Genomic DNA, 22,759 nt, shown 5'->3' with positions numbered 1-22,759 from the left:
TCCCTCCGATCCTCTAGCACTGCTCGACTGGTCCCTCCATCTCTCAGGGTACAAGGAAGGCATGCATCGAGACTCTTCTCTGTTCTGGCACCAAGGTGGTGGAATGAACTTCCCCTAGATGTCCGAACAGCTGAGTCACTGGCAGTCTTCAAGCGACGGCTAAAGACTTACCTCTTCATAAAATACTTAAATTAGCACTTTCACAAAAAAAAAAAAACCTCCCCAACAGAGTTTTGGACTGATGGTATTCCTAGTTTGTGACCTACTGAGCCAATATCAGAATGTATTTTTGATAGACTTCAAAGCACTATTGTAAGTCGCTCTGGATAAGGGCGTCTGTCAAATGCCATAAATGTAAATGTAAATGTAAATCTCCGGCTCAGTCCTCAGGTGATTCAACATTGTACCAAGGGCAAGCCTCCAGTGGGTACAACATTTCACAGGACCGGAGAATTACACCTTATTCCCAGTCTGTAGCCAACACAAACCAGGTATCTGGATCCCAAACCCAGCCATTATACCAGCCTAGCACCACAGCACAGGTTTCGGCAAGCCAGTCTGCTTCTGCATCTCAGGCTCAGGGCAGCTATGGGGGTGAATTCTCAGGACATGCAAAATGGTACAGCATTTTACAGGGTCAGACAATTCCATCCTCTTCTCAGTCTGCAATCACCACAATCCAAATCTCTGGATTCCAGACTCAGTCATCATACCAGCCTAGCTCTGCAACACAGGTTTTGGCAGGCCAGTCTGCTTCTACCCCTCAGGCTCAGGCCTCAGGTGCTTCATTGTATCAAGGTCTATCCTTTGGTGGGTATCTGACTTCACAGGGTCAGAGCATTCCATCCTCCTACCAGTCTGTGGTCACCACAAACCAAATCTCTGGATTCCAGAACCTGTCTTTATACCAGCCTAGCACCACAGCACAGGTTTCGGTGAGCCAGTCTGCTTCTACATCTCAGACTTGGGTCAGCTATGGGGCTGAATCCTCAGGAGATGCTAAATGGTACAGCATTTTACAGGGTCAGACTATATTCCATCCTCTGTGCAAGTCTCTGGATTCCAAATCCCAGTCAACATATGCACCTAGCTCTGCAACACAGGTTTTGCAAGGCCAGTCTGCTTCTAGCTCTCAGTTGCCGCCATCAGATGCTTCATCATTGCATGAATTGCAGGCATCCAGCAGGTACAACACTTCACAAGACCAGAGCATTACATTTTCCGTTCAGTCTGTGCCCACCACAAACCAGATATCTGAATTGCAGACCCAGTCATCATACCAGCCTAGCACCACCACACGGATTTTGGCAGGCCAGTCAGCTATAGCTCAAGCTCATTCCTTGGGAGCTACAGCTTTGTATCCAAGGCAAACCTCTGGCATGTACACCATTTTACAGGATCCCAAGTGTCAGGATCCCAGACCCAGTCATATCTGGGTCCCAGAATCCAGATATGTGGATTCCAGACCCAATCATCATACCAGCCTAACTCCACAACAGTGGTTTCTGCAGGCCAGTCTGTTTCTACATCTCAGTCTCAGGGCAGCTATGGGGCTGAATCTTCAGGACATGCTAAATGGTACAGCATCTTATGGGGTCAGACAAATCCATCCTCCTCCCAAACTGTGGACACCACAAACCAGATATCTGGATTCCAGACCCAGTCTTCATACCAGCCTAGCATCACAATCCACCTTCTGGATTCCAGGCTTGGCTACTGAATGCATCATTTTCTCCATCTCTGAGCTCTGATACCCAGACAAAAACAGTCAACAATATTTTGCCATTTCTGAACCAAAGTGCTGGAACTTCTGCCATGTCCCAGAATAATGTGCATTCCCCAGCATTTCCCACATCTACACAGTTCTCCCCTATCCCACAAACAGTCTCTCTTGCCAAGCCTTCCTAACTGACACAAGGCTCAATGGTGCAGAGTGGAATTGCCTCTCTAGCAACCAGCCAAACCTCCCCTCATGCTGCTTCAACATCTCAAGGCACAGAAATTTATGCTGCTGGACCCTCTCAAGGTGCTTCACAGAATTCTGCTGGCATTTCTTTCCAGAGTACTTTGCCCCAGGTAGGACGCTATAACCAATACAATCCAGTGTGTAATTTTCCATTAGGTTTCTGCATGTCTTCTCAAGGAGCTGCAAATCACAAATTTGTTCAAAGCTGGAGTGCACAGATGCAAAACCAGTGAACCAAGAAATTGTGGCCCAACCAGTGCCTCATCAGCATTCAGTGTTCCACCAAGCTTTTCCAATAGTGCTGTAAGTGTGAGCAAAACCAGTTATTGTTTTTCAGAATCTATAAAATGCAATATCATTCCAGGCCCTCCCGACCAGCTCAAATGATTAAGTAATGAGTGCTTCTATTGCTCAGGACTGCTGAACTCTTTGCTCATTTGAGGTACTTTATTGGTTGCCTGAATGCTTGTATGAATATTTGTATTAATAAATGGAGAATGCACATTTTGACTTGTTTTTTTTCCCTCAAATGAAGAGCTCTTGTTGAATTGCGTGGTAATTTTCTTTTTTCTTCTTCTTCTTCTTCTCCAGTATTTGGGGTAATTGCAATCTGTTGCATATAGTTTGAAACTTGCTTTGCAGGATTCAAGGATTAAAGTGATTTTTCTCAGATTTTTGTATGTTTTGACTAAGGGTCCTTTATTCTCCTGGAATGAACAAGGCAAATACTGATGGGCTTTGGAGATTACTGTGGTGTGGGAATTGTTCTTAAATTTGTTTGCAATTGTAAATGATTCAAGTAAAATGAATCAATTGCTTTTGAAATTGGTTGAATGTGTGACTTTTATAAAGGTAATAATCACTGAATGTTTTATTCAGCAACTGCTGTTGAGTGTTTATCCTAAAAATGAAGCATGTTTAGGCTTGATGTTGATTATAGGCTACAGTTTTTGTTTGGGAGATTCTTGATCAAAAATTAAGTTAATCTTTTAGACAATTTTTTTTCATGAGATTTTTCTTATACAGTCAAGGTTTATTACACACGTTCTCAGGCCAAAAATTATAGGTCACAATTCCAATTAACTTGGCATGTTCAAATTGACCTTATTTCCTGAAACATAGGTGGTGTTAGGGTAGGATTTGCTCACAAATTTGTATATGGCTATGATAATTTGATTTTGAAGATCAGTTAATGGTTGACTCATGCCTATGAGCTGTGGTATTATCCCAAGGAAGATGGACATGCAGGTTTAGAAACAACTTTATTAGAAATGGTATGTACATGATGGAACTACATGCTGTTTTTGAAAGTACCTTTCCAGTTGTATATGGGAATAAGACACATCTAAGCTGTTATATTCAAAAGCAGCAGGGGTGTGGGTAATTCTAATTTGGAGTCTTCTCTAATTGATTTTCAAGCACCAGAGGTGACGGTAATTCTCATTTGGAGTGTTTACTTCAAACTGATTTTCAATATCTGACAACAGAGAGCATACACTTCAAATTGTTTCATGGGAACAGATCTTTTTCATTTCTTTTTGCAGCGACTCTTAGGCAGTCTCTTATGTTCCTTATTGTATTTAGATGCAGAAAAGCACTCAGCAGCCTTCCGGTCACACTCACAAATGAACATCTCACAAACTGTGTTGTTTTCTGGGACAGAGAAAGCAAGAGAGAAAAGACATTAATGATACTACCCACTAAATTTCCAATTCATTCACTCTGTAAATTTCTATGGGCTGATTCTGGTCAGTTCTCAAAGGCCTTTCAGGTTTTTTAAATAAGCACTCACTTTTGCAGGTGATTTTCTTTGTGGCTTTGTCACATCCGTAGGCATAGATCTCTGTGTAAGGGTTGTCAAAGATAGGCCAGCATGCTTTATGCTTCAAGGCTTCACCATAACAGTTGTCATGAACCTGACAGCATCTGTAGGCATTGGAAAGAATTGTGTAAATCAGTGAAACCTGGTAGAAACAAGCTACTGCTATGAAGTTTGCCAATAAGCAGTATTTCCAATGTTAGGTAAATTATATTCTTGCTGAATGCTTGTTTTTATGCTAATGGACTCTGTCTCCTGTTCATTGGCGGGTAATAAGTTGCAAAACAATATCTTCAGGATTATAACTAGCCATAACTAACAAATAACATTAAAGGAATTGACCAGAATTTAACATTTTCAGTTTGTTTATTTATTCCTGTATTGCTTATGGAATGGGACTCAATAATATATATATATATATATATATATATATATATATATATATATATATATATATATATATACACTGTGTATGTGTCAAATCTTATATTTTCTTATATGGAGTGCAGCGTACTCTGACACTGCTAGTATCAGTCTTTCTCCCTTGACTGGTGACAACATAAAGTTGCAAACAAAATGTAAATGCAATATTGCTATTGCTAGACGGTAAATTCAGAGATATATCTGGAGATGTTTTGCACCGAAAAGGTGAAATAAGTGTGAACCTTGGAGGCACATTATGACCTGATCAGTCAAACCTCTTACTTTGGTGGCTCCCCAGTAAATCAAAGGAACACCTAGTCAATTATGTGATTGTCCTAGTCATGAAATCCAATTGCAAGTGATCAGTTGAATTGCAATTAAGACCCATGAAAATGGCAGGTGTAAATTTCTGTCTGTCCCAGCTGTCCGCTTGCCAAACATATTAACAGTACTGAAGGGGACATTGCCTAGTTAAAATGTTAATTATACAGATGAATGCTTTTACGTTACACTACACTACAGTTTTAGGCCACAGGTAGCATGGTGTATTGAATATACTATTTAGTACGGTAGTGTGCTATTATAGATGCAGATTTTCTTGCCTGGCTCAAAGGTCAGGTGGGTTTGGAGATGGGTACATAGACTGCCCCAATCTTGAACTGCCTTTTTCAACCATTTTACCTTTTTCCAAAATAGAGTAAATCCATTGCATATACAAGCATTCAATTAAGCATTGTCCACAAAAAATGATTTTAAAAAAGTGTGGTTTCCAACCTGTCCAAGTCATCGACGGGAGTGCCTGAACCACCCCAGCCGCAGTAGCAGCCATAGTTTCCATAGTCCAGGAATGGCCAGCTAGTAGGTATGGCACAGATGATCATACGTCTGAACTGCCACAGTGCCCTGTAGTAAAGTGCCTGAGCTGAATCACACATGCACACACACACAAACACACACACACACAGGACATGGTAAGCATCAGGTAAATCCAAAAACTGCTTTCTAACTCAAGCTTCATATTTCATGGTATTCTCTTCTGGTCACTGGATTCCTGAGTTAGATCTCATGTTTCTACCACAAGGTTTTCACTGCCAAGACTTTAATCAAGGTGATAACTGTCAAGTATCAACTCATTTGTATCTGCTCAATTTCAGCTCCCATCTCTTGTTTCTTTTTTTTTTTAAAGATGGTTTTTTACGTCTTTGGTTGCTTGAAATTTCGAAACCAGAAAAAAATTAAATCAGACCCTAAAACCAAGACTGTCACACAATCACAGGTTTTGAATTTCCTTCTGTAAATGTCTTTGATGAGACCTTCATTTAAAAAGACAACTAAAAGTACTGTGCATCATTGCTGTTCTAATTTCAATTTAAAATAAAAGTCAGTTGCACTTACCAGAGTTGATGCCAAGTACCAGCAGGAGGACAGAGCGGAGGATCATCATGGTAACCGGTGGAGAGATTTACACTGCCTCACATCTCAATGAATTCTCCTTATGTAACCACAACCCAGCCTTGAAATGTTTAACTTCCCTAGATAACAGAGGACGTCATGTAAGAACATGTCCATACACATATGGATAAAATGCTGAAAATTCTCACATCTTAACAAGTATTGCCTAATGTCAGTACTAACACTGCGTGCAGAGAAGTCATTGGTGTAATGGACATGAACAAGGCAGAGTATTTATTCTATCATCCTTTTTCCCCACAAAATTCCTTAAGAGGAGAGATTAAATGTAGAGATGACAGAATTTAGTGGGTTTTTTTGGTGTAAATGAATGGGGTTTCTTTGCCCTGTTTAGTGTCCTGAGGAAACACATCATGAACCCAGTAGAGTATTACAGCCTTACAAATAAAAACCATGAATGCAGATGTCTGTTAATCTTATCAGTCTAATAGTTTGCCCTCCATCATTCTTATTATGCCATGGATGAGATCTCATGGTATAGCACCTTGCAAATTTGTGATCTGCTAATACATATAAGATAAAATAACAAATCAAATATTATATTTTAAAAATATAAATTCTTTCAAAGGATGTTATTGGTTTATTGCTCAGACTTATATTTATAAACAGCTTTGTTAAACATTTTGTCTGCCATTTTTAGAATTGGAAAAGAAATTGCTTCATTTTACAATATGGGCAAGATATTATGTCTATATCTATGTCGACTCGATCTCTTCTAGGAAGATATTAATAACGAACATAGGCTCAAACACTCTCACCCATTCTAAAGCAAATAACTTCACTTGGATACTGTAGATTTAAACCTAAAAAATCTTATCTTCTGTAATCATAAAAGACCCATAATGAACATCCTTTCAACATACTCAGTAATGTTTGATTTTATAGTATACAGCTATAGAAGAGTAATTAATTAAAATCCCACTATCCCACATCACCCAGAAGAGGATGGGTTCCTTTCTCAGTCTTCCTCATATCAACTCAGGGGGTTTTCCCTCACCAGTGTCACCTCTGGCTTGCTTATTATGGCTTGCTTATTAGGGATCTAAATATACATCCAGATTTCTGTGAAGCTGCTTAGTGACAATGTCTATTGTTAAAATAAATTAAATTTAACTGAATTGAAACAACATTAAGTGGAGAGGCTGTCAAACTTCACTTACACTATAGGCCACTATCTAGTGAATTTTTAGAGTAACTCCATAATAGGCAGTTGAGAGTCTACAAAATACAGTCATCTTGTGTTAGCAGCTCACTTTAAGCAGATGTACTTCAGTTCTACTATGATTGATACAGCAGGTGTGTTCATATTGCTGTTCTCATAAGATACGTTTCCATCCAAGGGTTGTTTTTTTTTGTGAAAAAAGATTAAGCGCATTGAAATGTTTACCTATATACAGTAGCTGATGGAAACACAAACTATGGATAAAATTTCACAAATGTCAACATAATCTTTTTTGCAACTTAACTGGCCTCCACTACATTCATCAACCTGAAAAAATGCTGCATTCATTTTTCTGTAATAGCTATGCACACAGCATATGCACGTCAATGGAGAGTTGTTTTACTATCCCCCGAAAGTTTCCCCCACTACTCTGTTCTCAGCGCAGGTACCATCACGAACAGGATGATGGCAATCCGCTTTCAGGTCGGAACCGGTGGTCAGTGGCAACCTGCAATGTGCACAGCTCTTCACAACTACCTCCCAGACCCATAGCCTTCATCGCATAAGGGCAGTTACTTGGAGCCCTATCAGACGAGCAGCTGCTCCATTCTGACATCATCTTCTGATATTTCGTGTAATTGCAATTATTTGTGAAATTAAAATGAAAGTAAGCTGGCCAATTTCATTTAGTTGTCTCAATACTCTCTCCATTTTCCAAAACCCTTGGATGGAAACGTATCTTATGAGAACAGGAACATCCTCTATGCACATGCACTGCACATGTTTTGCACATGTCTTATTATTGCTGCTACTTCTATGTTTACACTGTTTACACCACCTCAGCTGTAATATTTGCACTACTGTCACTTTATCACTTTCAACAGGACTGTGTACTGGTCGGCGTCGTAGTTATGTACTGTCTGTTCTGTCTTGTGCTGTCTGCACATGTTTGCACTTGGGCACTTTACGTTTAATTTATGTAATTTATGTAGTCCCCGTAGTTCTGTGTTGTTCTGTGTTGTCTTATGTGGCACCTTGGTCCTGGAGAAACGTTGTTTCGTTTCACTGTGTACTTGTATATGGCTGAAATGACAATAAACTCCACTTGACTTGACTTGACTTGATTTGAGGACATGCGGGATGTTATCACCATTTTATCAGTAAAAGGCCAGTTGGATGGAAAAAGGTGGGAGACAGCAAATTTCGCAAACTTTTTTTACGCAATTTCATTTTGTCGATAACAGAAAAGTGCAAAGGTGGATGGAAACTTGGCTATTGTGTGCAAGGTGCACACAAAAGATGCAATATCTTTACCCAAGGTTGCCAGGTTTCAGCAAAATTTCTAACCTAAGTACATCTCAAATTTCACTCTTCACAAAATTCACCTAAAACTAGCCCTCTTATTGGACATTGGAAATTGAGATTGCGACATTGAGACATATTTTCTTTCCTTTTCTCAATCCCTTTTATAAGTAAGTGATTTATAAAGGCAATAATGAATAATATTTGCCTATTTGTTCATGTTATTCATCAACTGCTATTGAGATTTCATTCTAAGTAGAACTCAATGTCACTGGTGGCGTTGGAGATACAAGAAGTCTAGTCCATCTTGACACTAATTTATATGCCTGAAATACTCTTAAAATATAATTCGGCTGGAAGGAAGCTAATAAAGAAAAATCATTTCAGACAATTAACCTTGCTGTGACCTTGACCCTGTTTGGATTAATTCCAAAATATAAGCAGTTCATCTGCTGGTTACAAAGATAAATCCTTATAAATCTTTCAAACATTCAACCACTTGTTCTTGAGATAATACATTAATGATTATCTTGGACAGATGCACTGATGGAAGGATGAAGGCAGAGACCACCCGCCAACATAACGCCAGCACCACCTAGAGGCAGAGGCATAAAAATAAAACATCAATAGGCCTGATGTTTATTATTGACTACAGTGTTTATTGGGGAAATTTATGACCAAATGTAAATTAAAAGAAAAAAAAGAAAAAAATTCTTTATTCGTCAAGAAAAAATTGTTGGCAGTGTGTACCAGAGTGTCAGGTTCTCTCTACCTGTCTTTAAAAATGACAATAGAATTAATTGCAAATACAATTAATACAATATTAATTAATAAATTGTGCAGGAACACTGTGTAATGACCAAAACTGTGACAATCATCGTAGAAAAATATTAGCCTTCTATATCAATAATCATTTTCCACATGCTATTTCCAAAAAGTGTGATTCTGTCATCAGCAGTAAACAAACCCAATAGTCTAATTATCCATTCCATGTACAGTCAAGGATTATTACACAAATCACACTGCCAAGCTGACATTACTTTTCAAAGCATTGGTGTCATGTTATTAAAATAGGATAGAACTTTGTAAATGGTTTTGATGACAAATACATTCTTCTGTGGCTGACGAATGAGTCAGTTGTCCCAAAGAAGACACAAATGCAGTTTTAAAAACAATAGTATTAGAAGTAATTACATATATAACGTTAAAAAAAAAAAAAAAAGCGTATATAAATATTATATATTCAAGAACACGTCATCCAAGTTGCAGGTGCCTGAAGCAAAGGTAATGCTGATGTGGAGTGTTTAGTGCAAACTGTTTCTAAGTGATGATGCAAAGAGCATGTGCTTCAAATTGTTTCAGAGCTTCTCCTTTATCATGTTCATGACTGTCATGTTTGGCAGCGAGCCTGGGGCAGGTTCTTATGCTCTTTATTGTATTTAGATACAGCAAAGCACTCAGCAGCCTTCCGGTCACACTCACAGATGAACATCTTGCACTCGTTGTTACTGCCTGAGAGAGAATAACATTAAAGAATAATGTTATGCACTACCATTTCACTTTGTTCACTTTGTAAATATTATGAATTGAAATATTTTTTAGATCACTCACTCTTGCAGGTGATTTTCTTAGTGGCTTTGTCACAATCATAGCCGTAGAACACTGTGTAAGGGTTTTCTATGATGGCCCAGCACGCTTCATGCTTCAAGGCTTCACCATAACAGTTGTCATGAACCTGACAGCATCTGTAAGCATTGGAGAGAACTCAATGACTTCATAGTCATTCATATTTTAGTAATACACAGTCAGGTCCTTAAGTATTTGGACAGTGATACAATTTTCATAACTTTGACTCTGTACACCACCACAATGAATTTTAAATGAAGCAATAAAGATGTGATGGTAGTGTAGACTTTCAGCTTTAATTCAAGGGGTTTAACAAAAATATTGCTTTAATCGTTTTACATTGCATTTTTACATGCTACCTCCATTTTCACAGGCTCAAAAATAATTGGACATTTGACTGAGAAGCAGCTTAATCTAAAACTGTGGCCAGTTGTGGCCAGTTTCCTCATTATTTCATGACAAATTAAGGAGACAAAAAGGTCTGGAGTTAATTCCAAAGTTGAATTTGCATTTAGTAGCTGTTCATGGGAATCTCACTATGTGGTCTAAAGAGGTGTTGATGTGTTGATGCAAGTGTAGGAGGCCATCATTAGGCTGAAAAAACAAAGCAGACATCACAAATCAGACAAAAAAAAAAACAAATCAGAGAGATAGCAGTAAATTTAGGAGTGTCCGAATCAACAATTTGGTTCAGCAACACCAAAAGGCCTGGAAGGCCACAGAAGACAACTAAAGTCTAAAGAACTAAAATTCCTTCCTTTTTGAAGAAAAATCCCTTCACAACATCTAGCCAAGTCAAGAACACTCTAGAGGAGGTAGGTGTACCATTGTCAATATCTACGATCAAGAGACGCCTTCATGAATGTAAATACAGACAGTTTACCTCAAGCACTGGTAACACTCAAAACAGAAAGGCCAGATTAGACTTTGCTAAAAAAAAAAAAAAAAGCCTCTAAAAAAATGCCTGAGCAGTTCTGATGCAAGATTAACTTATACCAGTATGATAGGAAGAGAAGACTATGGAGAAGGAAAGGAAAGGCTCATAATCCAAAGCATACCACTTCATCTGTCAAACATGTGGAGGCAGTGTTATGGCATGGATGGCTGCTAATGGAACTGGGTCACTGGTGATTATTGATGATGTGACTGCTGATAGAAGTAGCAGGATGAATTCTGAAGTGTATAGTGGTATACCTTCTGCTCAGATTCAGTCAAATGCTGCAAAACTGATAGGACAGCGCTTCACAGTACAGATGGATAATGACCCAAAATGTACTGCTAAAGCAACCCAAAAGCTTGGAAATGGAATGTTCTTAAATAGCCGAGTCAGTCACCTGACCTCAACCTACAGATATTACTATATTTGTACCCTTGTTGCTAAAACTAACTTTGTATTTTTTTAAACAATTTATGTGTCTATATGCCACACCATGTAGCCCAGTGTAATCCGACACTGCTAGTATCAGCCTCTCTGCCCTGGCCTGTGACAGTCGTGAACAAAATGTAAACGCAATACAGTGGCCACTATAAAGAGAATTCCAACCATCCTATCCTGAGGTCATGAAAAGGTGGCATAACCATGTAGAAACATTATGATCCACCCACTCAAAAAACACACCAATAACTGACTCTGAAATTAGAATAGGCCATTTCCAAAGAAAAAGAAGGACTAACTGAGTTTGACACCTGGGACCTAGCCAATTAAGCCCCATGAAAATTACAAGCCTAAGTAGTTATCCATCTCAGATGCTGACTTGTGATAACCTCAGGTGTGTACAAGACCAAAGACACAGGAGTTGGGTAAAAAAAAATTCCCAGGGATCTCCTAATCTTACTGGTCAACATTTCAGACTTGAAAGGTTACCAAGCATAGTTACAGCATCCAAGGGAACATGGCTTTGCTAAATGTCATACAGATTTCCATACCATAGATCAGAGGTATTCAATATGTGGGGTGTGAAGGAATTGCAGGGTTATGTGCATGAGGGGTGAGATGGAAAATTACAAAAATAAATATTTAAAAATCTGTATCAGACCTGCCGATCTTTATGCATTTTGAATAGGAGCTCCAAACTGGAATATGCTGGAATGTAATCCAAAACAAACCAAAAGAGCTGTCTTTTTTCATAATAAAAATGGCAGATCATACAATCAACATTTGAATAGGGACTTTGAACACTCCAATATTAAGTGACAATCTCTGGAAGCCCTGCCCCCTCCCCTCATTTCTGATGCTTGCACTGATACGGCACCCTGTCTTCCTGCAAAGGTAAATGGAGTATGTTTTGAGCTCAACAAAAATGGTCCAAAGGTGACAGTTTTTGTTTTTTATATGTATACTGTATGATATCCGGTTAAATATTCTCACCCTTAAACAAGTTATCAAAAAATTGGAAGTGGCTATCATGCGGAAAAGTCTGAATATGTCTGCTGTAGTTACTATAGTATATAATTGTACTATGCAGTTTTAGTCCATATATAGCATAGTATATACTGAGTACTATTTAGTACACTAGTATGCTATTTCAGATTTTTTTTTTTTCAGGTTTCTTACCTGGTTCAGATACAATGGGAAAGTCTGCCCCAACCATGAAATACCTCATTAAAATCAGGTTTTATTTTCTAATATAGAACAAATCCATTGACTATACAGACGTTTGATTAAGCATAGTCCACAAAAAAGAGTAAAAGAGAGTTTCCAACCTGTCCAAGTCATCAACGGGGGTGCCTGAGCCGCCCCAGCCGCAGTAGCAGCCATAGTTCCCATAGTCTAGGAATGGCCAGCTAGTAGGTATGGCACAGATGATCATACCTCTGAAGTGCCACAGTGCCCTGGAGTAAAGTGCCTGAGCTGAATCTCACACACACACACACACACACACACACACACACGTTAATCCTCAAGTCAATTCAAACCCAAGTTTCATGTTTCATGGTATTCTCTTCTGGTCACTTGATTCCAGACCTAGATCTCATGTTTCTACCACAAGGTGTTCACTGCCCAGACTTTGGTCAAGGTGAAAATTCTCAGGTATCAACTTCACATCTGCTAAAATTTAACCCTCTTTTTGGATGTTTTATCTCTGTAGCATGAAGAAATAATTCCTCGTTTCTATTTTTAAGAAGTTTTTTTGAGCCTTTGGTTGCCTAGAATTTGGAAATTCTCAACCAGCAAAATTTGGATCAGACCCTAGAAACAACAATGCGGCAGCGGAGGCGTGGTCGAGCATCACCTGCGGACTGAGAGGAGGTGGGTCCACCCGGCAGGTAACACATGATGATTCTCACCTGTGCTTATTACCGCCAGCCTACTTATTTGTGCCTCTGCACTCTTGGCAACTGCCGTAATGAGAGAAAGACATAACTGGTGGAGCGTGACACGGCACTTTGAAAAACTCAACAAAAAGGACAAGCCAACAGAAAAGGGTCCATCACGGACCGTGTGTGTGTGTGCTGTCTCCACCAGCTATGCCCCCTCCCTGCTTCTCTCCCTTTCACGTTTTGGCAGTCGCTGAATGTACAAAGACACATAAGTAGGTTAGCGGTAATAAGACATCGGTGAGAATCATAACACATTACCTGCCGGTTCGACAGCTGAAGCTGATGCTCGACCATGGCCCCTCTGCAACAAACATTTTCACACAATCAAAAATTTTCCTTTTTCCTAACAACCTTTAATGAGATTTAGGATCATCAATTTAAAAAAAGGAAAAGTAAGTTCTGCAAAAGCACTAAGTCATTGCTGTTCAAAGTTTAAAAAAAAAGTAAATTGCACTTGCCAACATTGATGCCAAGTACCAGTAGGAGAACAGACCGGAGGATCATCATGGTGTCCAGTGGATTCACTCTGCCTCAAGTCCCAGTGAACTCTCCTTTTGTAACCACAGCCCAGCCTTGAAATGTTTAACTTCTTTAGATAACAGCATCCATACACATATGGATACAATGCTGAAAATTCTCACACCTTGAAAAGCATTGCCTTATCTCAGGAGACCCTGTTTTAAAAATTTGTTTTATGTATTATATACAGAAATACATTATGTATTGGGTGGCTTGTAGTTTTAGTTAAAAGCATCTCAACAGAACAAAATAAAATTTTAAAACACACCTTGATTTATGGCTGCTGGTACATTGTTTAAAAAAAGACCATGTTTTTTAAATATTGATTCTTAAATTTTGCATCTTTCAACTTATCCCATTTCAGTACTCTCTTTAAGATGCCCTCATCAACTTCCTCTCAACTTGGAAGTGCATGACACCTACATCACACAAGTGAACACTTCTCAAACAAACAGAGGGCACAACAAGGAAAGGCACATCTAGTTGGTAGAAAGCATAAACAGACATGAAGTGATCTCCTTGATTTGCACATTATATTTATTTTCAATGGTAAACAGAATTGTATCAGTAGCTACATTTACATGGACACTAATAATACGATCGTAATTGGACTAGAAGCACAATCAGATCTAAAAAGTCACATGTAAACACGTCAATCGGAATTAATTGGCCAAAACCGATTAAAATTTCATTCGGATTTCTAATCCAATGGAGAGGACATGTAAACACTTCATCGGATTGAAAATGAAACCAGATAGTTCTGCGCATGTGCAATGACGTACAAATCACGTAATGACGTATGACGCACGGCTGTCAGCGGTATTGAGGCTCTGATCGTAGCCTCACCAGGTGCCATGTACCCCTCCACCATTGAGCATATTGTCATAAATGACTGTCGTGTCATCCTGAAATTCTCCTTCCACTCCTCGTCTGTGAAGTGGTGCAAGACGACGTTGTCCCACCGGTCCTCGCTTCAGACCCTCATCCACAGACGCCTTGTTCTGGGCTCGGGAAGGGGCATTTTAATTGCTTGATAAATACATGCAGTACCACACAAAACATCACACGCTCGTCGTCTTCTAATTAGCAGCTAAAATAGGCAAATGTTAAGTCTGCTTTTTAAAACGAAAAAAAGAAGCAATGGCAAGAGAGTGGCTGCTAGTATCTGCGTGTTGGAACGGAGGGAAACGTGTATTCGTGCACTGTGCGCACGTCAGAAGATCAAATCCGATTCTATCATGTAAACGCGCATATCAACCCGATTACTTTATTCAGCGTTCTTGTAAACACTGCGATCGGATTAATCAATCTGATTGATTTTATTCCGATTGAAACAAAAAGTGTCCATGTAAACGTGACTAGTGTTGGTGTCTTTTTTCTCCATTTTCTCCCTAGATTGGTCACCTGCCAATTCCCACCAGCCAGCTTTCCCCTATCATGACAACTACCAACTGGGAATGGTGAAGGCTAATATGTGCTTCCTTCAAGAAGCCAGCCAACTACTTAGTTACTTATAGTTATTTAATGTTTGATGTTCAATTAATGACAAAACATATGAATCCTGGAATTCTTGCTTATACACTGCATAGGACCTGTGTCGCACCTTCTTAAAAGTTAATTTAAACATTCAGCATGACATTCCCACACCTTCCAAGTCAATGAACAAAAGTGTTCAGAGAGGTTGAGGGTCAAGTTCTTCCAGGCCAACCTTGGCAAACCATGTCTTTATGGGGCTTGCTTTCTCCACAGGGGCATTGTCATCCTGGAACAGGTTTGGACTTATTGGACTTATTTCCAGTAAAGGGAAATTCATAATGCAAACAAAGACATTCTAGACAATTGTGTGCTTTCAACTTTGTGGCAACAATTTGGAGAAAGCCCACATCTGTGTGTGATGGTTATGCGCCCACATATTTTTGGCCATATAGTGTACTTGATCTGGCAAAGTATGGCAAACATATCCTCAATTTCCCATTTGTATACTGCACACTTGTTTCACACCTTCTTAAATGTAACATTCTCATACATTCATTGTATAAAGCTGAAGAATTTCCTGTACGCTGTGCCATATATGTGTTTGACCATGTAATAGGTAGGTTTAATAGTATTTTCCATGCAATGAAAAAGACTGTTATTATAATGAGAGTACATTTCATATCAAACACAAATGATATAATGGCTAGCTGACTAGTGCAAATACTAGTTAGCTCTGGTGGTTGGTATGGTGTCCAAGTTATCTATAATTTATTTGCAGCGATCACTGGGCAGGTTCTTGTTTTCCTCATGATAGTCAGACACAGCAAAGCACTCAGCAGCCTTCCGGTCGCACTCACAGATGAACATCTCGCACTCATTGTTGTTGCCTGAGAGAGAATAGAAATACGACAAATTAAAAATACCACTACTCACTAACAATGTTCACTCTGTAAATCTCTTGAATTGAAAGTTTTTTTAATATCATCACTCACTCTTGCAGGTTATTGTCTTAGTTGCTTTGTCACAACTATAGGCATAGATCTCGGTGTAAGGGTTGTCCAGGATTGGCCAGCACGCCGTATGTTGCATGGCATCACTGTAGCACTTGTCATGAACCTGACAGCATCTGTAGTTGGAAAGAACTGTGTAATTCAGTAATATCTGGTAGATGTTTCACTAGGAAGTTTGCAAACAAGGAGTATTCTCAATGCCATGCAGATTGAATGCATGCTAGATGCTTTGTGTGGGTAGCATGGTGGCCCTGTGAGTAGCTTTGCTCACAGATCCAGGGTCCCTAGGTCAAGCTTGAGCTTGGTTTACTGCCTGTGTGGAGTTTCTCCATGTTTTCCCTGTGTCTTCATGTGTTTCCTCTGGGTTCTCTGGTTTCCTCCCACCCCCAAAAACCATGCCAAAAGGTGGATTGGCTAAGATAAATTGCTCATTGATGTGAATGAGTGTGTGAATGAGTGTGAGAAAATATGAATATGTGATTGCATGGGGCCATGTGATGGACTGGCATCCAGGGTGTATTTCCACCTCACACTCAGTAGGCTCTGGATCCACTGCAACCTTGACCAGTATAAAGCAGTGACTGAAAGTGAGTATGTGAGTAAATGCTTTGTTTAAATAGGGGATTTTGACATTGCTTTGTTTATAGGCTATGGGCATAAAATGGTATGTGGAATTAAAACTCACTGGTAGGATAAAACTTTCCAAACCAATATCATCATTTTATTTTCTTTAGCCTTTAAGGTTTCCATAACTAGAAATTCTTCAGGACAGAGGACTTTGTACTTTCTGGTTTCTTGGTAACAATACAAGCTGTTTTTTTTTGTCTTATTAACTTCAAAAAAGAGAAAAAAAGAGAGTTGGTGAGGGAGTGACAGTTTATTTCTGCTTAAACATAAGTGATAACAGGAACTAACTTGGACGTTCCATAATAGTAAATGTATCATTAAATGGATAAAAGTATGATGTATCATTCTTGAATGAATAAAAATTGTTAGCATTGGCAAATTGCTGTGGTATAATAGAAAAAAGATGAACTTCAAGATGGGAGCAGTAACTCCAATGGCCTGAAGTGTTTCATTCTCTACTTACAGAATAGGACTAAACTAAAAACAATGTGGATTATCTTAATAAACCTCTGCCTGAATGAGTGATTGATCAACTGGTCAAGGCACGGGGACACATTTTACAAGCTTTCAGAGCATTCCAATTTTCAGCAGCATTGTGCATGGTCTACTTGTAAATCCTTATGTTTGGATGGGAGGAGTGATTTTATTTCCCTAAAAATTACATAATTACATTTATTTCCCTAAAAATTACATAATTAAATAATCTGTAAAATCAGATTACAAGTTAAAAAACCTAGAATGTGTAAACCTACTGTACAACTGCTCCATGGTACAGATCTTGCAAGTCTGGCTAATATATAGATAACTCACTGAATTTATTATCCAACCTAGAGAAGGGTTCATTGGATGGGTGGTCGGTTACACTATGCTCATGTGCTGCTGATGTGTCGCTGATGTTTTTGCTGATGTGTCGCTGAGTTAATTTGGTACAAATTGTCCATAACTGTATATCATTTGTGGTATGTTATAATACTAGCATTTCTTTCCTGGCTCTGGTGTTTTTGGTTTTGGAACTGAATTCAGCATAGACTGGCTGGTGGTCCATGGGGATCTGTAATTGTCCCAAAAATGTCCCAACTATCCCAAAAATGTTTAAAATCTCTAACATCCATCATTTGAACTACAAAGTCCTCCAAACAAGGCCTATGCAAAGCAGAAAAGTTGGTTTCCAACCTGTCCAGGTCGTCAACAGGGTTTCCTGAGCCACCGTAACCACAGTAGCAGCCATAGTCAGCGTAGTCTAGGGCTGGCCAGCTATCAGGCTTTACACAGATGATCATAGACCTGAACTGCCACAGTGCCTTGTAGTCAAGAGCCTGAGCTGAATCACAGACACATAAACAAAGTTAAGCCTTAGGTAAATACAAACGTAGCTTGCTAATCCTCTGGTACACTTGTCAAGTCACTTCACAGAGATTCCAGACCTAGACATGGTACAAGCCAGTGTTCCCACCACCAAAACAATAATCATCTCAGAGCTGTGTTTTTCAGCATATCCAGGTAACATCAAGCAACCATTCCTTTGAATGAAAGATTGCTCCAGGATTTGTATCCAACAATTAAACAATGTAAATCTCTTGTTTAATGTTTGTTAAGAACCAGGAACATGCACTATCCCATTTCTTTGGTTCCCTCAGATATGTAAAACCAAAAGCAAAAAAGACACCAGACCCTAATATCTAGACTATCACACAATTTCAGTTGTCTTGAAATTATTATAGATCCATTAGTAGTCCACATTGTTGCTGTTTTACCCTCAGTTTAAATAAAAATCAAAGCTTGCACTTGCCAAAGGTAACGCCAAATAGCAGCAGGAGTACAGAGCAGAGAGTTGTCATGTTGCCTGGTCAAGAGATTTACTCAGACTTATGCCTCAGCAGTTTGTCCTTATGTAGTCACAAGGCAGCCTTGAAAATTTTAGTCTGCATAGATAACAGAGAATTGCAGGTATAGTCGTTTAAATGAACACATGGTTTCCATGCCTGGAAATTCTCACAACTTCATAAACCCTGCCTTATCTCACATCAGGGGACATTGTTATTATAGGCACTCCTGAGTAATATGCTAACATAAAGCAGATACTCAGCTTTTTTGTTTCTGGAATGCCTCTGGTTTCACCTTTGCTTCAGGGGTAGGTTCTATTTAAAAGTAAAAGTGATCTGTGATCCTTCACAATTGTAAGTGATCCCTCAATCAATTTCAGGAATTTCTCCAATGGGCTTATTATATTTGATGAAATGTAACCACTGGCACCAACTATGGAATGTCTTAGATTTACCACAACTCAAGATCAAGCAGCAATGTTAACACCCTTACACAAGGGATCAAAAGGACCACTTAAGGAAGACTGTTTATACTGAACTATTTTTTTGGGTTTGAATACAAATGTTCTGTTAATTTTCTAATTGTTATTATGATTCTGCCTTATATCACAGTGTGGACAGAGTCTGTAAGGCATAGAAATACCAATTATGGCAGAGTTAGCCCTGCTCTACTCATGCAAAAGAGTCACATGCATTGACTTGATTGTAGTGCAGTGCTTTACATTTTGGCCCATGTCTAGTGAACTCTGAGTACTAATAATTAACTAATTAGTAATTATTAATTAAAGTAATTTCTTTCCCACTGATTCCTTGGTTAAACAAGTTAGAAATTTGGACTATTAAGCCTCCTATAGGCCAGTTATCAGAATATCACAAAATTCATAACTATCATATAAGGACCCCTATGATCTCACTTGAAAACTGTAGATTTGTACCTAAGAACTGCTGTTTTAATCGTAAAGACTGTCTTATGCTCATCCCAGGACTGTTATTCACAATCTGCTCATGACGAATATCCTTTCAGTACACTTAATATTTATTGTCTTTACTCTTCTACACCTCTGTACTGTAATGATTTATAATCCCCCTGTCTAGTGTCACCTAGTAGGGGATGGGCTCCCTTTTGAGTTCCCTCAATGTTTCTTCTTCATGTTGTTTAAGGAGTTCTCGTCTATGGCTTGTTCTTGTTTCCTTAGTTCTAAATCTCTTGATGCTTTGTGAAAATGTCTATTGTTAAAGAGCTATTCAAAAGTGAAATAGAACTGAATTGAAATAAATTTAAAATATGGCAAAAAGACTTGCAGTGTAATTGGACAGCATGTTAAGTAGGTCAGGAAACCCACTATTTTATCAAAATGGCTCTGCTATATTTTGTCCAAGGTCACTCTATTCATTTGTCAATCACAAAAACTGGAAACTCTAATGGTGGTAAAACAAGCAGCTTTTCTCTTCCTTTAATTGTATATATTAATTTCAGCAATATACATTAATTCCAAGAGAACCATTTATAAATCCAAGACAAATCATGCCAGGAAGAGAAGGAACATGGGTATTATAGATATAGTTTATAACAATATAAACCACAAAATGCTTTCACTAAATGATGAAATTACAGTTAGAAATTTTATAATTACTTTGTCCTTTCTTTGACATCCATAACCTGCAGTCACTGAGTTAAGTAATATAGGTAATATATTTGGAAAAAAAAAACTGTAACAATAACCTTGCAACCAAGTTTCACATTTCAAATGCTAGTTATGAATGTAACTGTGAACCACAGATATATGCCAGGAGCAGTGTTTAACACTTGGATACTATCCTGTGCTTGTGCACATATACTGAGTGTTGCTTGGTGTTTGGTGTTCAGAGATGATAGCTGCAATCTGGAAAAATTGCATGGTTACACCCAGGGAGCTGTGGTGCAGATGTCCTGGAGCAGCACACCCCCCATTATTGCCAGTGAAGATGAGACCCTCTGTAGAATGGAATGTCATGGTAGGGGCTGGACATCCAGTCTACTGGTAGGCTACAGTGATGATTTCAGTCACCCAGTGGGCCAATCTTTGTCTAGACAGGGGAGCACCCTGTGGTTATATGGTTACTCTGGAATCATCCAGGACCAACGCACGCAAGGTGAGCTTATCACCAAGGTGTGCAAGTCTCCTACCCTTCTTGCAGCTGTGATCGACAGAAGGAAGGCAGTGTTCAATGATACCCATTTCAGATCAATCTCTTGAATGGACTCATAGAGAGAAGACTTAAGGGACTTCAACATGCAGAGGACAGCCCATGTGGGATCCTAGGGGAGCATGGTAGTTGGAGACATCTATCCCCCTTCAAAAATGCTGATATGAGCTTATGACCTCCCAATGAGGTGCCATGTGTTGTGTCGTCATGGCTGCCACATAGAATTTCAGTGTAGACAGGATTAACTCTTCAGGCACAAGGCAGTGCAGTGGGCCCAAATGGCACATCATGCACCACTTCTGGAGTATTTCCCACCTGACAGCATACAGAGCCCACATACTAGGGGCCTTAGTGCTCGGGATCATCTCTTGAGCTGAATAGTTTCTTCAAGGTGCAGAGGGCTCAACCTACAAAATGGATCATTGGAGCTCTGGGAGCTTGGTTCTAAGCACTGTACCTCCTATGTGGCCTGTGGGCCTTTGAGGGTTCCAGAGCATTTTCTCGGTCCTAGTCTGTCTAGCAGGACTGCTTGGCTGGTTTGTATTGCTGTTTGTTTCATGATTCCTATGCCATGGCAAACAGCGTAGGGCAATTTTGCATGCTTCAGGCAGTGTGGACTGTGCTAGCCATACCTGATGCAGTATATTAAATAAACTATTGGAGAGTTTCCCAAATTCTAGCTCTTGCTGTTTCTAGTAGCTTCTCCAGCGCTAATTGGAAAATTATCCTTGCCCAAGTACATTGCCCAATACCATGCGGATATCATAAGCCCTTGTTTGCCAGTTATCATTATGTCTGCACTTTACACAGAGATAGAGGACCTTAGAGTGCAGCACTTCATCTCCTGAAACCACCAGCAATGCAATGTAGGGGTCCACAGGGGGCATGCAGTCCAGACCGAATCTGTCAGTGCCCAACTTATTAGCCAAGGATCTCATCACAGTGCTCTGGCACGTAGAAAGTGACTGTTGGAACCCTGCTACATACAATAACTGTCACAAATTCACAGGTACACAAAATTCTACAGTAGTGAAAAAGCACATTCAGTGCCACAGTTTGAGTTGCTGTGTGCAGCCCTAAATGCACTGGCATCATTTTAAGTGTGGTGGTCGCACCAGATTTGCAGCCTGCCACTTGTGTCTGAGAGCTGCTGAATGCTGAACTGGGTCCTTTACTAGCCGCCACCAGAAATGACAATGAGAAGTGTGACTTGGCTGCTGGTTTTTCTTCTGGTTGAAAAAGTCTTCCAGGCAAAGCTGGTCTCGTGCCTGGTTGGGTACCATGAGGGCGGCTTGGAACCCAGGCTATCAGAAGGGCTTCAGATGGTGTCTGAGCCTCTGCACGTGTCTCCAGCTCCAAAATCAGAGATTTTATCTCTGTTATTGTACCTACTAAATTTTTATTTTAATTATTGGTGATTTTAACATTTATGGTCCATCCTAGCATTTTCTGTCCATCCAAGCATCTGAGTTTTTACATCTTATTGATTCATTTAAGGTTCAAGGTTCTTTATTTGTCACATACATTACATACATGTGATGTATTAATGTAGTGAATTTAATCTTGTTTGGTCTGTCATGGGTCCTGCACACAAGCACAAACATACTCTTGATCTTGTCATTTGGATTTCCTGTCTGTTAAATAGAGACTATTGATATCTGTTTGTCTTTTGAGTGGCTTATTATATTTGATGTCATTCTCCCATGTTCAGCCCTGAAATCCTACACTCTGTAGCATTTCTCCTGCTCTAATAAGCCTTATACTGCTAAACAGTTATCAGAAGCCTGCAACTCCCTTACCCACCATTTTCTGCATCTACTCCTCCTTACTTAGGCACAGAAGAAGTGATTGCAGTATTTAATTCCACCTGGATCTTGGACCCAATGGCACCATTTAAACATACATTTATGGGAAAAAGAAAGTACACCCTCCTTCACTTCTGTGTTTTTGTTTATCACGGGCTAAATGACAATTGTGTAGTCCTCATCAACCTCTATAAACCCACAAATAACCTCATGTCGCACCACA

At 39.4% G+C, this 22,759-nt stretch overlaps 3 protein-coding genes across 3 annotated transcripts; all 3 read right to left on the bottom strand.

Moving 5' to 3' along the window:
* Nucleotides 1-3,211: 3,211 nt before the first annotated feature.
* On the bottom strand, nt 3,212-5,736 carry LOC113543995 (phospholipase A2-like). Its single transcript, XM_026942559.3, has 4 exons — nt 5,604-5,736; nt 4,983-5,130; nt 3,759-3,892; nt 3,212-3,619 (listed from the first exon to the last, which is right to left on the bottom strand). The coding sequence occupies exons 1-4, from the start codon at nt 5,650-5,652 to the stop codon at nt 3,495-3,497; spliced, it is 456 nt and encodes a 151-aa protein (XP_026798360.1). The 5' UTR covers nt 5,653-5,736; the 3' UTR covers nt 3,212-3,494.
* A 3,050-nt stretch (nt 5,737-8,786) lies between these two features.
* Nucleotides 8,787-13,624, bottom strand: LOC113543961 (phospholipase A2). The gene is made up of 4 exons (XM_053241568.1): nt 13,548-13,624; nt 12,472-12,619; nt 9,754-9,887; nt 8,787-9,654 (listed from the first exon to the last, which is right to left on the bottom strand). The coding sequence occupies exons 1-4, from the start codon at nt 13,594-13,596 to the stop codon at nt 9,533-9,535; spliced, it is 453 nt and encodes a 150-aa protein (XP_053097543.1). The 5' UTR covers nt 13,597-13,624; the 3' UTR covers nt 8,787-9,532.
* A 2,056-nt stretch (nt 13,625-15,680) lies between these two features.
* LOC113523962 (phospholipase A2-like) lies at nt 15,681-19,333 on the bottom strand. Its single transcript, XM_026910063.3, has 4 exons — nt 18,511-19,333; nt 17,895-18,042; nt 16,077-16,210; nt 15,681-15,971 (listed from the first exon to the last, which is right to left on the bottom strand). The coding sequence occupies exons 1-4, from the start codon at nt 18,557-18,559 to the stop codon at nt 15,853-15,855; spliced, it is 450 nt and encodes a 149-aa protein (XP_026765864.1). The 5' UTR covers nt 18,560-19,333; the 3' UTR covers nt 15,681-15,852.
* Nucleotides 19,334-22,759: the final 3,426 nt, after the last annotated feature.

This window comes from Pangasianodon hypophthalmus, chromosome 17, assembly GCF_027358585.1.
Source record: "Pangasianodon hypophthalmus isolate fPanHyp1 chromosome 17, fPanHyp1.pri, whole genome shotgun sequence".
In the NCBI taxonomy this organism is placed as follows: domain Eukaryota; kingdom Metazoa; phylum Chordata; class Actinopteri; order Siluriformes; family Pangasiidae; genus Pangasianodon; species Pangasianodon hypophthalmus.
Note: the sequence above shows the minus strand (reverse complement) of the source record. Positions and strands in the feature narration are given on the sequence as shown.